The sequence below is a fragment of the Rattus rattus genome, chromosome 3, assembly GCF_011064425.1.
Source record: "Rattus rattus isolate New Zealand chromosome 3, Rrattus_CSIRO_v1, whole genome shotgun sequence".
NCBI lineage: Eukaryota > Metazoa > Chordata > Mammalia > Rodentia > Muridae > Rattus > Rattus rattus.
Window position 1 is genome coordinate 70,483,022 of NC_046156.1, and position 18,301 is coordinate 70,501,322.

The window sequence follows — 18,301 nt, forward strand, 5'->3', positions numbered from 1 at the left end:
TACACCCTAGAAAAAGCAGGAAAATAATCTCCTTGCAATGAAACCAAAAGAAGAGAGACACACAAACATAAGTCCGCCTCTAACAATGAAAATAACAGGAAGCAGCAATCACTATTCCTTAATATCTCTTAACATCAACGGACTCAATTCCCCAATAAAAAGACATAGACTAACAGACTGGATACGTAAAGAGGACCCAGCATTTTGCTGCCTACAGGAAACACACCTCAGAGACAAAGATAAACACTACCTCAGAGTAAAAGACTGGAAAACAACTTTCCAAGCAAATGGTCTGAAGAAACAAGCTGGAGTAGCCATTCTAATATCAAATAAAATGGACTTTCAACCAAAAGTCATCAAAAAAGATAAGGAAGGACACTTCATATTCATCAAAGGAAAAATCTACCAAGATGAACTCTCAATCCTAAATATCTATGCTCCAAATGCAAGGGCACCTACATTCATAAAAGAAACCTTACTAAAGTTCAAATCACATATTGTGCTTCACACAATAATAGTAGAATATTTCAACACCCCACTCTCACCAAAAGACAGATTATGGAAACAGAAATTAAACAGACATAGAGAAACTAACAGAAGTTATGAACCAAATGGACTTAATAGATATTTGTAGAGTATTTCATCCAAAAACAAAAGGATACACCTTCTTCTTAGCACCTCATGGTACCTTCTCCAAAATTGACCACATAATTGGTCACAAAACAGGCCTCAACAGATACAGGAAGATAGAAAGAATCCCATACATCCTATCAGATCTCTACGGATTAAGGCTGGTCGTCAATAAAAACACAAACATCAGAAAGCCCACATATACATGGAAGGTGAACAACACTCTACTCAATGATAACTTGGTCAAGGAAGAAATAAAAAAAAAAGAAATTAAAGACTTAGAATTTAATGAACATGAAGGCACAACATACCCAAATTTATGGGACACAATGAAAGCAGTGCTAAGAGGAAAACTCATAGCTCTGAGTGCCTGCAGAAAGAAACAGGAGAAAGCATATGTCAGCAGCTTGACAGCACACCTAAAAAAAAGAAGCAAATACACCCAAGAGGAGTAGAAGACAGGAAATAATCAAACTTAGGGCTAAAATCAACAAACTAGAAACAAAACGGACTATACAAAGAATCAACAAAACCAGGAGCTGGTTCTTTGAGAAAATCAACAAGATGATAAACCCTTAGCCAGACTAACCAGAGGACACAGAGAGTGTGTCCAAATTAACAAAATCAGAAATGAAAAGGGAGACATAACGACAGAATCTGAGGAAATTCAGAAAGTCATTACATCCTACTACAAAAACCTATATTCAACAAAATTGGAAAATCTGGGGGAAATGGACAATTTTCTAGACAAATACCAGGTACCAGAATTAAATAAGGAACAAATAAACCATCTAAACAATCCCATAACTCCTAAAGAAATCGAAGCAGTTATTAAAAGACTCCCAATAAAAAAGAGCCCAGGGTTTAGTGCAGAATTCTATCAGACCTCCATAGAAGACCTCATACCAATATTATCCAAACTATTCCACAAAATAGAAACAGACAGAGCGCTACCCAATTCCTTCTATGAAGCCACAATTATGCTTATACCTAAACCACACAAAGGCCCAACAAAGAAAGAGAACTTGAGAACGATTTCCCTTATGAATATCAACGCAAAAATACTTAAAAAAAATTTCACGAACTGTATCCAAGATCACATCAAAACATTTATCCATCATGATCAAGTAGGTTTCATCCCAGGGATGCAGGGATGGTTCAATATACAGAAATCCATCAACATAATCCACTATATAAATAAACTTAAAGAAAAATCCACATGATCGATTCATTAGATGCTAAGAAAGCATTTGACAAAAAATTCAACACCCCTTCATGATAAAAGTCCTGGAAAGATCAGGAATTCAAGGCCCATACCTAAACATAGTAAAAGCAATATACAGCAAAACAGTAGCTAAAATTGAAGTAAATGGAGAGAAATTTGAAGCAATCCCACTAAAATTAGGGACTAGACAAGGCTGCCCACTCTCTCCCTACCTATTCAATGCAATCCCCATCAAAATTCCAACCCAATTCTTCATAGAGTTAGAAAGAGCAATTTGCAAATTTCTTTGGAATAATAAAAGCCCTATGATAGTGAAAACTATACTCAACAACAAAGGAACTTCTGGGGGAATCATCATCCCTTACCTCAAGCAGTATTACAGAGCAAGAGTGATAAAATAAACTGTATGATATTGGTAGAGACTGGCATGTAGATCAGTGGAAAAGAATTGAAGACCCAGAAATGAACCCACACATATGGGTCACTTGATCTTCGATAAAGGAGCTAAAACCATCCAATGGAAAAAAGATAGCATTTTCAACATATGGTGCTGATTCAACTGGAGGTCAGCATGTAGAAGAATGCAAATCGATCCATTCTTTTTTTAAAATTTATTTATTTCATGTATATGAGTACACTGTAAGAGGGCATTGGATCCCATTACAGATGGCTGTGAGCCACCATGTGGTTGCTGGGACTTGAACTCAGGACCTCTGGAAGAGCAATCAGTGCTTTTAACCGCTGAGCCATCTCTCCAGCCCAAATCGATCCATTCTTATCACCATGTACAAAGCTTAAGTCCAAGTGGATCAAGGACCTCCACATCAAATCAGATACACTCAAACTAATAGAAGAAAAAGTGGGGAAGGGTGTCGATCACATGGGCAACTGGGGAAAATGTCCTGAACGAAACACCAATGGCTTATGCTCTAAGATGAATAATCGACAAATGGGATCTCATAAAACTGAAAAGCTTCTGTAAGGCAAAGGACACTGTCATTAGGAGAAAACAGCAACCAACAGATTGGGAAAGATCTTTACCAATACTACATCTGATAGAGGGCTAATATCCAGAATATACAAAGAACTCAAGAAGTTATACTCCAAAGAGCCAAATAACCCTATTAAAAATGGGATACAGAGCTAAACAAAGAATTTTCAGCTGAGGAATGCCGAATGGCTGAGAAGTACCTAAAGAAATGTTCAACATCTTTAGTCATCAGGGAAATACAAATCAAAACAACCCTGAGATTTCACCTCACACCAGTGAGAATGGCTAAGATAAAAAACTCAGGTGACAACAGATGCTGGCAAGGATGTGGAGAAAGAGGAACACTCCTCCATTGTTGGTGGGATTGCAGACTGGTACAACCATTCTGGAAATCAGTCTGGAGGTTCCTCAGAAAATTGGACATTCCACTACCTGAGGACCCAGCTATATCTCTCCTGGGCATATACCAAAAAGATGCTCCAACATACAACAGACATGTGCTCCACTATGTTCATAGCAGCCTTATTTATAATAGCCAGAAGCTGGAAAGAACCCAGATGCCCTTCAACAGAGGAATGGATACAGAAAATGTGGTACATCTACACAATGGAGTACTACTCAGCTATCAAAAACAATGACTTCATTAAATTCATAGGCAAATGGATTGGACTAGAAAAATATAATCCTGAGCATGGTAACCCAATCACATAAAAACACACATGGTATGCACTCACTGATAAATGGATATTAACACAAAAGCTAGAATTACCCAAGATATAATCCACAGATCACATGAAGCTCAAGAAGAAGTATGACCAAAATGCATATGCTTGACTCCTTCTTAAAAGGAGGAACAAAAATATTCATAGGAGGGGTTATGGAGGCAAAGTCTAGAGCAGAGACTGAAGTAATGGCCATTCAGAGCTTGCCCCACATGTGCCCCATATATATACAGCCACCAAGATTAGATAAGATTGATGAAGCCAGAAAGGGCATGCTGACAGGAACTGGATATAGATGTCTCCTGAGAGAAACAGCCAGAGCATGTCAAATATAGAGGCAAATGTTAGCAGTGAGCAGCTGAACTGAGAACAGGACCCCTGATGGAGGAATTAGAGAAAGGATTGAAAGAGCTGAAGGGGCTTGCAACCCCAGAAGCACAACAATGCCAACTAACCAGAGCTTCCAGGGACTAAACCACTACAAAGACTACACATGGACAGACCCATGGCTCCAGCTGCATATGTAACAGAGGATGGCCGTGTTGGGTACCAATAGAAGGAGAAGCCCTTGGTCCTGCCCAGGTTGGATCCCCAGTGTAGGGAGATCTCAGGGGGGGAGTGGGAAGTGTGGTGGATGGGGAGGGGAACACCCTTATGGGAGAAGGGGAGGGGGATGGGATAGGATGCTTATGGACAGGAAACTGGGAAAGGGAATAACATTTGAAATGTAAATTAAAAAAATCCAATAAAAACAAACAAACAAACAACCCCCCAAGTCATCATTGAGGTAGCAGATGAGTAAGTAAATGAATAAATCATGTATATCTAAGAAATTGTTTTTGTGTAAGGACTGTCACCTACAAAGAGCTTACATTATCACCATGCCTACCAGAACTGAATGTCAACAACCCCAAGCAGTTTCTAAGTTCCTTAGTTTCTTTCTGTTTGCTGTGCTGATGCAAAGCAACTTACAGGGTCCCCAGAGTTTCTGGTTATAATCCATCACAGCAGGGGAGTCAAGGTGGCAGTAATTTTAAAGTCACATCACAACCACAGTCAAGAGCAGAGAAAGTTGCATGCTTCTAGTCCTTAGCTCACTCCCTTCTCTCTTAGACAGTTCAGGACCCAACTCCAGGGAATGGTGCCACCCACTGTGGCTCTGTCTTCTCACATGAATTAGTGTAAGAAAGACAACCCCCTATAGACATACTTGTAGGCCAACCCAACCTACATAGTGGAAGTTGTTCAGGGAATGGGGGCTACCTGACTCCGGTAGAAGTGTGGCTTTCCTTTTTTATTTCATCACTTCTCACTTCAAAAAGGCGCGTAGACAGTAATACGTTTATCTTAATCTATATATTTTAAGCAACTTAGAACAAATGAGGCAGTCCAAATTTAAGTCTGTATTTTGTTTCCTATTGTTTTGTGTGTACATATGTGTGTGTGTGTGTGTGTGTGTGTGTGTGTGTGTGTGTGTGTCTGGCTAGCTGGTTTTCTGACTACTTCCTGCTTTGGGGATAAGGAGAAAAAAGTAGATTTAATTATTTGCTTGATAGGGAGTTTTCAAGCAAACGAAGTTCAGTTCATGTGAAATTCAGCCACAAAGGGCTGATATTTTCCTTTATGGAAATGGTGCATTGAAATTTTTTATGCTATAAATGTGCATTGAGATCTCACATTACATGTCAGACCGTTTCTGTCTTCCCTGCTGCTTTGTGCTTTCCCTCTTGCTTCTTAGTTGGCCTGCCACACCGGGACTGCTCATGCCTCTGGGAGCAAGAGATGGAGACGTAATGAACTAAAGACACCCTCTACAGCGTCCTGTGTGGTCCTTTTTCAAGCCTTAGGAAGTAGGCTTTCACAGTAGAAGTGTTGGGATTACAAGCGTGGGTTCCTGGGATCGAACTCAGGTTTTTGTGGCAAGCTGTTACAGTCACACAGGTTTCTAAGACAATTTGTAGAGTGTTCTTTTTAAAAACTATTATGCATATTTAGTGTACGTCTGTGTGCACATACAGAAGTCAGAGACAACCTGAGTGATGCCGTTCTCCCTTACCATTTTTATCCCCTGACTGAAATCAGATCATCTGGCCTAGCAGCAAGTACCTTTACCTACTGAACCATCTCATGGGTCTTATTAAGGAACATTACAATCAAATTGACTTTGATTTTATAATAAAAATATCAGTTTCAGAGTCATAGTATTGCTTCACTGTGTGTTTAAGAACCGATAAGGAGCTTTAGTGCATGATTAAAAATACAAGAGGCTTATAGTTGGAACATAGCCAACATGATTACACTTGTCAACTTTGGGGTGGAGTAGCACTCAGTACTCTCTCCCTTTAGTGATCTCCCCAGCCACTACCAACACCCCCAAATGCTGTGATCCTTGTGAAAGGCCATTCAATGTCCCCTAGGCATGGCTGCCGTCAGGTGTTTAGAACATTAAGTTCCTTCAACACTGGGCTTTTCAAAGCCTGTGTTTCATAGAGATAGGGAGGAGGCCTTATTAGCTATAATATATGTGTGTGAGTGTTTAATATCAGTGTGCACTGCAATCTCTGGGGGTGATAACTACATATACATATACATATACATATACATATACATATACATATACATATACATATAATCAGAGGTGATTGTATGTTCTGTTCTCTGGGGGTGAAACTACATATACATCAGAGGCAATTGTGCGTTTTATTCCTCATATAGATTTTAGTGGGCTTCATGTTTGAGGACATCTTGGAGACAAGTGCTTAGACTTAAAGACACATTCTCTGTTCTCAGAAGGCAGGAAGCTGTGTGTCTCTGCATTAAGTGAGCGAGGTTCTGAAACACTTTTGTTTCTTGAACCTTTCATTCATTAAGATCTCTCTTCCATCTACTGACATGGGACTTGGTGTGTAGACCAGGCTGGCCTGGAACATGCATGGATTCTCCTGAGTGCTGAAATTACAGGCATCAACTCACTCCCAGCTCATGGTGGATTTAAAGTATTCTAAGCTTGCTCTCAGATCACAGAAGTACTTATGACTCAGTCTGACTGGGACTTACTAGTCAGGCTTGGTATAATGTTAGGATGCATCATGGCTGTCGGCCTGTACTGACTGGCCAGTGGCATGTTCTGGACAGATTTCTCCTGTGTGTCCAGTGTGCAAGTCTCATTTTTTTTTTTGCACTCAGGACAGGGTTGGGGACATTGTCTTTAAAGGGCCTATTCATGCTTTTTGAATTCTCTACCAGTTTACCTCTGTGGCAACAGTTAGCTGTGCTAGGTTACTCCATAGCAGCATAGGTTAGCCCTTCTAGGTTACCCCCATAGCTAGGGTTAACTCTGCTTCATTAATCCTCATAGCATAGGTTATGTTTCCCATGTTATCACCACAGCATAGGCTAACTCTGACATATATGTTACCCTATAGCATAGGTTACCTGTGCTAAGCCACCTCTAGATCCCAGGTTTCAGTGCTATGCTGGCTTGAATTATATTAAAATTCATCAGTTTTCGTTCCTCTGGGAAATGGGAATGAGTAGCTCTGCCTTCCGGTGTCTTGACTAGCTACACTCAGTAATTCTTCTCCATCAGATTAGAATCAGGCAAGGGGCCCAGAGGATAATTTCTAACCACCGTGATGAATGTTAGCTTGCTTCCTAAAACAATGCGCTACTTCACGGGTCCATTTCCTATAAGTTCCTCAAGGGAAGATTAATGGAGTTTCCTCCCTTAAGAAGTGATGAGCTATAATCCTGGAGCTCTAAAGAATGGTAGGTGAGTATTTCGAAGGGACTCAACGTGATTACCCCACCCCCACCCCTCCACCTAGTTCAGTCCTCAAATTCAATACTTATTCTTGGTAAAGATCAAAATATTTTCTTACAATTAGCAAGCTAGGAGTTGAATTTGGAGTTATCATATCATAAAAACATGTTGATAGTCATGAATATAATAAACTAAACTGAACTGACTTTTTTTTTTAAATAAATCCATGAACTTTCAAGTAGGGGGAGAATTTTAAGGTAGTGGTTGGGGGAGGGGTGTCAGTTTTCTTCAAACAAGCTCCTCCAGTTTAGGAGCCATGAGAGTGCTGGGAGAGCAAGAGTAGCATTTAATACCAAGAGCAATTGGAAGGCTTTATGAAGGGCCAGGCAGTCACTGCTGCTGCGAAGAGGAGAGAGCTGTGGTTTAAAGTCTCTTTGTCTGCCTGTGTTACCAGTAACTACAGGTAACAAAGGGATAAAAAGCAACTGCACAAACGGCTGGGCGAGGTCTGTGGCTCAGTGTAAAAAGTTTGCGATGTGCCATGTGCAAACCGGAGTATCTGATTCCAGCTCCCAACAACCACACACCAAGCCAGGGGAAGTGATAAGACTCCCCTGATATTAGCAATCAGAGGATCTGTGGAGCTCTCTGGCCAGCCAGTCTAGAGAAACTGGCAAACTCGTTCCTGGGTCTGTGAGACTGTCTCAAAGCATACAGTGGAGAGCTGGAAGGGGGTGAGGGTGGGGGTGGGGCAGGCAAATGTAGGGGCATAGTTAGGCGGGCCCAAAACATCAGCTTAGAACCCACACTATCTCCTGTGAAAATTAGTTTCTGTACTTGCAAGGAATGGGCTTATGACTGGGGGGTGAGAGGGGGGGGGTTGGCGGGTCTGAGAAAAGAAGTGACCACCTTCAAGAAGAGCTCAAATCTGACTCCTTCTTCCTGATCCATATCCCTTGGCATCTCCTTGCAAATGTTTTAAAACTCATAGGGGCTTTTAAAGGATGGGAAAAAAAATGTAAAACTTTATTTTTTTTTCAAAGCAGTAACGCATCTCAGCTGTGTTCAGCTACAGTACAAAGAACAATGGAATAGCACCTGGGAATTTCTAAAAAGTCCACAAGATCCGTGACACCTTCCTCTTCTGATCATTCTTCTCGGCTAACCAAGCAAAGAAAGCAGAGCCCCCACTTTCCCCCACTTTCAGCTACTGTCCCACCAGCGGTCTGATTTTCATCCGAACGGCCCTCAGAGAATAATCCGCTCCTCTGAAGGGAACCCAGACCACTCCGTTCTCTATCTCATAGGGACTGTTGTTCCTGGGGTCATAGGTGCCCCCAGGGTAGTAAATGCCATTGAGATTGGCGGCTTGACAGCTATTGTACCACCAGCCTCCCCCGTAGACCTCCGCACAGTTCTCTTCCCATTGGTCTGCATCTCTGTCAAAGGTACTGAACTGCATGTTGCTGTGTGAAGTGTATTCTGTCCCCTCCTCCACAGAGCCCTCCATCAGAGCATCTCCAGCGGTACCCTGGTAGGAGGAGACCTGCAGTGCATAGCCCTCTGCCTCAGAGCCTACCCGGAAGTGGTACTCCGCATAAGCCTCTTTTCCAGCCCAGTCCTCTAATTCAACCCTGAGGACAGAGCCTCTCAGAGTGAGTAAGTGGAGGTAGTCATTTCCTAGCCAGAACTCTCCTTCCCCCTTGTCATTCAGGCTGCCGAAACCTCTCTTGTAGTCTTGCCAGGTCCGGTTAAAATTCAGTGATCCATCCATTCTTTGCTGGATCAAAAGCCATCCTCCCAAACTGGTCTCTTGATCGCAATAAACAGAAAATATCTTACTGGATCCAGGTAGCTTGATACTGAAAATGCCATTTTGGGCACCTGAAGGATGTGTTTGAAGGACATCATCGCAGTCTAAAAAAAAAATTAAGCTGGTTGGAGGAAGTTACTCTCATTTAAATTTACAAAGACAGGCATTGCCCAGATTAGATACTGCCTGTCTGTCTGTCTGTCTTCCTTCCTTCCTCCCTTCCCTCCTCCCACAGGAAAAGGATGAACCTACATCGAGATGTAATATTTAGCAGGTAAAGGACACTCATCCTTTAGCGAACTTCCTTCAAATGGATTTGAAAGCTTACTTGCACGTGGCTAACATCAAATGATAGTTAAAGGCAGTTACTAAGCATTCATCAATCAATACTAATAGAACAAATTTTTAAACTTGATCTAAATATCAACTGAGACATAAACTAACTTTAAAGTTAGCGGGTTGGGTATTACAGTTGCACACAATTTGAATGAATTCGGTTAAACAGACTCAGAATTGAGTTTCAGAAGAATTCGTTCATTTATTTAAAATATATTTATTGAAATATGACTGCACTGTTATGCATTTGGGAATTACAGAAATAGACACATGGCAAAGTCCCTGCCCCCAAGGAACGTACAGTCTAGCATGAAAAACTGATCGGGGAAAAAAAAATGAGATTCCACCAAAGCACTAGAAGAGGTTAAGAAAGAGCGTGCCTGGTAAGCACTTTGCAGAAATGGTTAACTTAGTCTAGGGGGTCAGGGCAACTTCCCAAAAGTTAAGCGTGGATACCTCTCATTGTGCGAGCTCGGCCCCTCTTGGTAGTTCGAGTTTCTCCTTCCTGGTGAGCTTCACTTCCTGCCTCATCTGCCATTTTATAGCTCTTGGTTACTTGTTTCCTGACAGTTGAGGTTTTACTACTGGAAGAAAACTCAGGTACATGGGAGCTAGGGTTCTCAATGTCTGTGAAGATGTCAGAATCAGAGGTCTTACTGCCAAATTCTTTGAAGTTACTTGTGAGTAAACCAAAGCGGCTGTCATAAAAGGAACCAAGTTCAGGATGCATTCGGGAAAGTTCGTCAAGTCTGCCACTAAAACTGTGGGTCGGGTCTAAGTCCATGCCATCACCGCAGTCAGAACCATCATCCGACGTGACCACTTCTTTGACCACTTCCCGGTGACCATCATTACCCAAAACAGTCTTAGTAATGGTTTTAGAGCATGAACGACGTGTGGTGCTTGTGCCAGTAGAGGTGACTTTCTCGTTTCCAATGAGGAGCTCTTTATCTCCTTTAGAAGTGACCAGTTTTCCTGTGTGATACTCTTTTCTTGTCGCTGGGCTGCTACTCCCTCCAAACTCTGAAAACTCACCCCAGTCAGGGTTGCTAGGCTTAAGGTTCCCAGAGCCTGAGCTGGGTCTGGAGCTTCCTGCACCCCAGGTTCCGGTGTCATCAGACCCCGTTGTCCCAGAGCCCCAATTTCCATCACTTCCAGATCCGGAGCTCCCAGGACGCCAATACCCAGACCCACCATGTCCAGGGGTCATGGGGTTTTCTATCTTCGACCCTGGTCCACGTGTTGCAGAGTCTCCTCGCGAATCTCCTGGTAAATCTCCTCGCGAACCCCCATCCTTCCCGGGCCTCTCCAGCTCCATTCTCATCTGCCTCATTTCTGTTAATGCCTTCCACTCTGGGGGCCCCTCCTGAAGCTGGCTCTTAAAACTTCCAGGAACCAAGTCGGGAACTGGAGACATTTTTATTGCTGGCAAGTACTGCCTGTCTTTTGCCGGAAGCAACTCTTTAGCAATGACCTGTTCAAGCTGCTTTTGCTGACCTTCGTAGTCCTTTAGATTTATCTCACGGCTTACAGACCTGCTGCAGGATCCTTTGCAAGAGCGGATCTTGATATCAATGTCCACCTAAAGAGAGGAAGACAGGGAAATGAATTCTATCTATTGAAATAATTGAGTGCCTGGTAGTTGGTTTACATTTTGGGCATGGGTTTTATTTCTTTGACTCTCAGAAAAATCTATCCTACCCGTTGTCTTTCGCCACTCATGCCATCCTCACTGGAAGCTGTGGAGGGCCAAGGAGGCCGCTGTGCAATGGGAGCTATTTGGATCCATTTTAGAATTGGAATGGGAAGGAGGAAGGCACTAATCTTACTGTTAGCCCTGCCTGAAGAGCCTAGGTGATGCTAAGGCCAAGGTCTCGGCATGTGGTGAGTAGACCGATCAGACTATGTTCTTTTCAAATACACAATTGACCCTTCAAGAATTTCCTTCATATTTCTGGACTTCTGTCTTCTTCTCTAGGGTGGAGACACTTCTATTTTGGGTGGATAATGAATTTAGTAGATGTTCCGTAGCGGCTAGAGTGTTCCTTTTCCTTTTTTCTTAGTCAAAGACAAATTGGGGCCCGGACCTCAGGCTTACCTCCAGGCGCTTCATGTCTATCAGCTGATCCCGGACGTCTTTCTGCAGAACCTGAATCTGTTGCGCTTTCTCTATGACTTTGCGCTTTAGGATCTCAATTCTGCGCCTCAGGTCCTCTGACACTTGCCCGAAGGTGTTATCAAAGTCTGAAATAGAAAATGCAAGGTATTTGGGTAGCTGCAGACTGATTTGCTCATAAAATAAAAAAAATAAACAATAAATAAATAAATAAATGTGAAAAAGGAAGTTGCTTGTAAGTATTTCCACACGTATTCTTCATTCTACTGTGGTTTGTTCTCTGGATGTCTAATCTGCAAGTTTCCGGTTAAATTAGATTGTTCCACACAAGAGTCATCCATGGGTCTTAGTCACGCTGTCTCTAACATGACAAGGAATCCAAATAAATCCAGAAATTACTTGAGGGCTTGAAAACTGAAGTTAGAAGGTAAATAGTTTAATCACATCTGATTATTTGATTATAACTTCATTTATGGGACTTTAATGTATTATTGCTTATATTTTCCGAGGAGTTTTTCTTTCTACCTGAACTTTGAAATCCTTTCTAAGCTTTTGGGTGTTAACAAAATCCCTTACCTGCCAACTACTGTTGTACCATTGACATAAACTGTTGAGGTCTCAGAGAGACAGAATAAGGCAGACAAGGGCTCAAGAACTGGGACTTCAATGGACTTGCTCTTTATTCCCAGAGTGACCACAGTGTGCCCCAGACCTGGTGAGTCCAGGGGTGGGGTAGGTAGGGAGATGTAATTGACTCAGTAGAACGTGTACCTGACCTCTATTTTGTGTCATTGACAAGTCCCTTGACCTCTGAGACTCTTAGTCTGTAGGATAAAAGCAGAATAGCTACTTGAAAGGTGCCCCCTCTCTTTGTTTGAAAAATATGGAACATTAAAAATATAAGCTAATTTCTAACTTTGTGAAAATGACATTCCTCTCCTTAAATTTCAATGATTTCCACACCGAGTGCTTCAAAGTCAAACTGCAGCATCTGCAAGAAGACATCCTCACTGGAGAATTGTGTTGCCATCCTTGTTAGAAAGTCCAAGCACTAAATATGTCCCACTTACTGTTGGCGTTAGCGAAATCCCCTCTCAAATACTCCATGATATTCCTGGTCAGTGAATTAGAATCCTTGTTGTTCTTTTGAAAATCAAATAGTGAGTTTTTGAGCTTGTTGATTCTGTTTGTAAAGTCCTGATTGGCTTCATCAATCAACCCTTTCATCCTGCAGCCTGAAGGGCATTTGTGGTTCTGAAAATGAAGGGAGAGATCTTATGAAGGGTCTGCCTTTCAGCTACTAGAAGTTGGCAATGTTATCATAGCCCTTGCTGCTTCTCCTCCCCAGCTCTTCCAAGTAACCACAGACTCAAAAGTAGTTAACAGGCCATAGGGAAATTCCGAAATGACAGTCCACTTAGTCTTGCATGATGCTCTGGGAATTTTGTAGTCCCAGTACTCAGGCATCCCATGTGTTTATCCCACGACAGACCCAACATAACTAACAATGTCCTTGAAAAAAATATATGTATATGTGTGTGTGCAAATAATATATTAACATATTATTTATATTATAGGACAGATAGATAGATATACAGATAGACAGACAGACAGACAGACAGACAGACAGACAGTGGCATAAGGAAGGACCCCTGATCACCATGTCCCCTGCTTACCCAGTCATCATCAGAGCAGAAGGGCCAATCTGTCTCCTTGCATTGACTAGGCTGTCTCTCCACAATTCTTGGGCCACGAATATCTCCTCCTGCTTCTATGAATTCACTTGTGGTGCCGGTGTCTGCAGTCTTTAAGGGGTTTCAAATATTCAAAAAGGAGCAAAGGCAACAAGGTTAGTCAGCAGAAGAGACATTGTCATGCTCAAAAGCCCAGAGGGAGAAATGACAGACATTAACAGCCAATGCTGCTGTAAAGGGCTGAATTTGTAAAACAGGATTTGACTCTAGATAAGCATCTGCTAGATGTTAGGGTTTTAAAAGAAAAATGATCCGGATTAACAGCATCAGTTAAATTTCACCTTTGTCTTTTCTTTCATGACTGTAGACAAGATAGCTGAAAAAGTCTAGTTTTTTTTCTCCCTAAGACCACTCTGTGTATTCGAAAATCTATGCCCTCTTGGCACCCATGCTCCTTTCTCCTTCAGGTTTCTATGGTAACCTTTGGAGACGGTCCATGATTCAGACAAGCACTTATCAAGTATACAAACGTGGAAAGTTAAAACTTGGCGATGCTTTGCAGGACAATCATGCAACTGAAGATTTTCATTTGAAATGAAAATAATGAACAGTTGAAACAGTAGTCAGCAACCAGCAATTTTTTAAACACCTTATAATTAGAAACCCAAAGCTAAAAGTTCTCAGCTATAAACCAAATGAAATACAAACATTGTGTCCCATAAGACTTCCTAGTCTAAGGGATGGGATGGCTTGGCTTCCAGTCTTTCATTGCCTCACTCAGCACTGCCAACTTACAAGTTTTCCTGTCACTATGTTAGTGTGGGATAGTTCATCCTTATAATTATCAACACAATCTCATTCTTGTTTGTGAAAATTCAAATAATCTTAATTAGCATAGTTAAAGCAGCAGAGAACAATTTATTTAAAAAGAACAAGTAGAGCCCTTTTGTATAAGAAACATAATGGAAAATGCAATTGTATGAATGAAATAGCACAAGAATAAAGCAAACAGAAAGTGCACATAATAAGAAGAGATAAGGAAGACAATAAAAGGACAAATTATCCAGAAATATCGCCTCAGCTGGTTATTTTGGTTTAATTCCCTCCAAAATATGTTATTTTTTACTCTTGATATCAAGATTTTTGAATGGAAAAAAAAAAACCTCACCAACAAAAACAACTGAAATAATACAATAATACACAGCCTGGGTAACTAATTAGGATATCTCCTAGGTCCTTGGTCATAGTTGACACGTTTTATACATTAAAATGTTTCAGAAGCTCCATTAATTTAGGTTTCTTTCCTTTGTTTGTCTTTGGAGCTTAATTTTGAAAAGATGTCAGTATTTACAAGTTATCTAAAAGGAACGCAAATCCTTCCACACTGCCTCATGACAAATTTCTTTGGAATTTGCTATATGTTTTCAAAGGCAATTAATTTGCCCTTTTCCTTTTATGTCTTCAAAAAGATATAACAAGTTCTTCTTAGGGCTGCAGGTGTAGAATGCTTGGTCAGCATTCAGAAAGTTCTGCTCCTCAATATTACAAACAAAACTCAAACATTCCAAATAAAGCAAAACCTAGAGGTAAATCATACTAAACCCTGCTCATTAAAGACAAATGTCTGGAATTACCTGCTAGAGAACAGTTCTTATCAAATGTTTTGTTCTGTTAGAATGATGTCTCCAGAGGGTAGAGGGACAAAGATGTAGTGGTGGTGGGGATTCATGAGGCTGGAAATCTGTCACTATAGCTCAGTTGTAGAGGGATTTACTGGCATGCCCAGTGGTTCTCAACCTGGGGGTCATGACCCCTTTGGCAACCCTTTATCCCCCAAAATATTTGCAATATGGTTCATAAAAGTAACAAAATTAAAGTTATGAAGTAGTAACAAAAATAATTTTATGGTTGCAGGCCATCACAGCATGATCAAGTCCCAGCACCGAGAAATTATGCTAACAAACACACCTGCAGTGTTGAAAGACTGAATCTGAATCAGCCTGAATGACAGGTGTCAAGATGCCTTGTTCCCCTAGGGCCTCCCTCTGGAAGTCACATCCCCCCAGACTTGTCAGGCTGACCTAGAAATTTGCCTCCTAGTCTGGCATTTATAATGCTAAGAACAAAGGACTGGTAGTCTCTGAAATCAAAACTCCTCTCGGAAGAAATACCAGAGAGTGAGGAGAAGGGAAAGCACATACCCAGACTGTGCTGGCCAAGCTCAGGATGAGGCAGGCGACCCTCAGGGAAAGCATAGTTTCTGATTGCAGGGATGGCTCATGGGAAGCACGGAAGCTGAAGGGAAGGAGGACTGACTTCACTCACTGCTCCTATCCTACTTAAACCTGCAGGGGACTAGGTTAATCATCACCCTTGTCCTACTCACATAGCCAAAGCTCACAGTGTGTCCTTTGCTCTGACCATAATAACCACGGCATCCCAGAAATTCTTGCTCAATTCTCTGTAGCTTGTTTGTTTCCGATAAGTTGTTGCAAATGGTAGCATTTGATTGTGTAGCCAGCATTTGTGGGCGTTGGGGGCAGGGAGATTCTACATTCCAGGAAGTGGGGCCATTGAAGCTACAAAGATGAACACTTTCACACCTGAAGAAGTATGAGGACTGCCAGAGCATTCTGGCTATCACTTCTTGAAGCAGAGACATTAGACATTAGGCTAGGTGCAGGATTCAGAGCTCATCTGAATTTCAAAATGACCTAAAAGCCATTTATGTTAACAGATTATTTTCCTTTACCCAAAGGTCAAGACAGTAACCGATGGCGCCAAACACCAACAATCCTAGGTCCAGCTTCCTGGTTCTGTGCACTTATGAAGGTCAACTGCTCATCCTTGTGAATCAGTCTCCTCATTTAAGGAACAGGGGCAAAAACAACATCCTACACATGTTGGTAAACAAATGGGAGAGCTATTTCAAGGCCTTTGGGAAATGATTGTCACCAACACCTGGGAGTAAGTGCTGGCCATGATTGGAGAAGTGTCATGGAGAATGTGCTTTCTTTCCTCTTGTGCCTCTGGGCCTGACCTCTCTTCATCTGCTCTTCCTTTCCTTGTACAATTCTTCTGAACGCAGTGAAACTTCCGTGCCACCCACCCACCCACTTCTATACCCCCCGTCCCCAAAAGCAACAGCTGGACTTTGAACAGAATATTGATATATTATTCACAATCCCACACGATGGAAGCAGCCTAATGCAATGGATGAATGGATAAAGCAAAAGGGCAGATACAAGAGATTATTGTTCAGGCTGTGGAAAGAAGAAAATCAAGCATTTGGGGAAATATGCACGAACCTTGAGGACCTCACGCTAAGCGAAAGATGTGATTTCACTTCCATGTGAAACCTTAAGTGTGTAACTCAAGAGATTGGGACACAGTAGTGGTTGAGCACAGTAGTGGTTGCCAGGAGATGAGAAACCAGGGAAACAGAAAGGAAGAAAAAGGAAGAGAAGGAAAAGAGAATTAAATGAGATGATACATGTGCTAATGAGCATGGGTTATTTCACATCAAACATATAGAACATTTACGTATCAGTCATGATTCAGTGAAATAAAAGAAGCCTTTGACTTGTGTGCTACTAGTAGTAAAAGCTGAGGATGACCAGTTAAATTGGAATTGCAGACAGAAAACCAATACAACTTATAGCGTGCATGTCTTCTGCGATGTTCTGAATATACTTGTACTAGAATGTTGTTGTACATGTGGAATTCAGACTTAACAGGATATTCTGTTACCTGGCAACCAGTCCTACTTTGTCTGAAATTCTGCTTCCTATGTGAAGCCCCTCCTGGTAACAGTGGTCACCAACAGCTTCCTGAGCACCCAAATATTTTTTTTTTTGGTTCTTTTTTTCGGAGCTGGGGACCGAACCCAGGGCCTTGCGCTTCCTAGGTAAGCGCTCTACCACTGAGCTAAATCCCCAGCCCAGCACCCAAATATTTGCTGGACATTCTGCATGCTCCTGGTTGATTACCTGAAATAAATGTTCCCTAGTTTCTCTATCTTTTCTTACATCAGCTATTACTTGTGGTATTTATCCTTGTATGAGGCACGATCTGTCTCTCCCACTAGATCAGAAACTTAAACATGGAAATATTTTACTTGTTTTTATAGTCTCTCTAAAAGTTACAGGTCCTCATTGAGCGAACTAGCATGAGTACCTTCCTCTGTTGCAAACAGAGCAGCTCAGGCATGCGAAGCTTGCTGCAGACAGATCCAAGCTTTCATTGAGGCCACGTCTATCTACTCTGAGGCAGGTTCCTCAGCTTTCTAAAGATGGCTTCAGAGCTAAGAGAAAATCCTAGAGTCCACTGCGGTTCCAGATAGCACTGATTCCTTGGGAGGCTGGTAAAAATTCACCCACAGACGCTCTGTCAGCAAGATGCCAGGGATGGACAGGAAACCCTCTCAAATATTTTCCTAGGCCTGCAGGAACTTCCTTTTAGGAAATGAGCATGGGGTAGCCAACACATTCCCAGCGAGTAACCTGGTAGGCTTCAGGTAAATGGATCTTTAATCTCCCTGAAAATTAGCTAGCAGAGATAATTGGAAAGCCATCATTTCCAGAGATGTCACCTGAGGACTATGACCTTGCTGTTCCATTGTTCCCTGGAGTGTCTGTTTATCTTACTTCCTAACTCCATCGCAGCGTCTGTTCAACAGGAACTTCCTCTTCCCTTCTCTTCCTCCTGTTCCTCCAGTTCCTCCTCCCTTCTCTTCCTCCCCCTCTCTTCCTTCTCTTCCTCTTCTTCCTTTTCTCCTCTTCTCTTCTCTTCCTCCCCCTCACTTCTCTTCCTCCTCCCTTCTCTTCTTCCTTTTCTTTATCCTCTTCCTCCCCCTCACTTCTCTTCCTCCTTTTCCTTTTCCTCCTCCTCCCTTCTCTTCCTCCTCCCCTCTCTTCCTCTTCTTCCTCCTCCCTCTCCTCCTCTTCCTCTTTCTCAGTGAGGCCTTCTCTGACCACATCACTTAAGAGCAGCGGCCTTGAACTGCTTTCCC

The 18,301-nt window shown here is 42.0% G+C and overlaps 1 protein-coding gene across 1 annotated transcript; it reads right to left on the reverse strand.

Annotated features, from left to right (window-relative positions):
* Positions 1-8,331: 8,331 nt before the first annotated feature.
* Positions 8,332-15,597, reverse strand: Fga (fibrinogen alpha chain). The gene is made up of 6 exons (XM_032898188.1): positions 15,492-15,597; positions 13,273-13,401; positions 12,667-12,850; positions 11,579-11,724; positions 9,937-11,062; positions 8,332-9,248 (listed from the first exon to the last, which is right to left on the reverse strand). Exons 1-6 carry the CDS (start codon positions 15,543-15,545, stop codon positions 8,539-8,541), a joined length of 2,349 nt encoding a protein of 782 aa, XP_032754079.1. The 5' UTR covers positions 15,546-15,597; the 3' UTR covers positions 8,332-8,538.
* Positions 15,598-18,301: the final 2,704 nt, after the last annotated feature.

Excerpts from the sequence above, each read along its gene's own strand:
- Fga (XM_032898188.1), bottom strand. The coding sequence starts at position 15,545 with ATGCTTTCCCTGAGGGTCGCCTGCCTCATCCTGAGCTTGGCCAGCACA. Across the intron at positions 13,402-15,491 it reads GCTTGGCCAGCACAGTCTGG|ACTGCAGACACCGGCACCAC; the intron begins GTATGTGCTTTC and ends AACCCCTTAAAG. Across the intron at positions 11,063-11,578 it reads TAGACATGAAGCGCCTGGAG|GTGGACATTGATATCAAGAT; the intron begins GTAAGCCTGAGG and ends TCCTCTCTTTAG.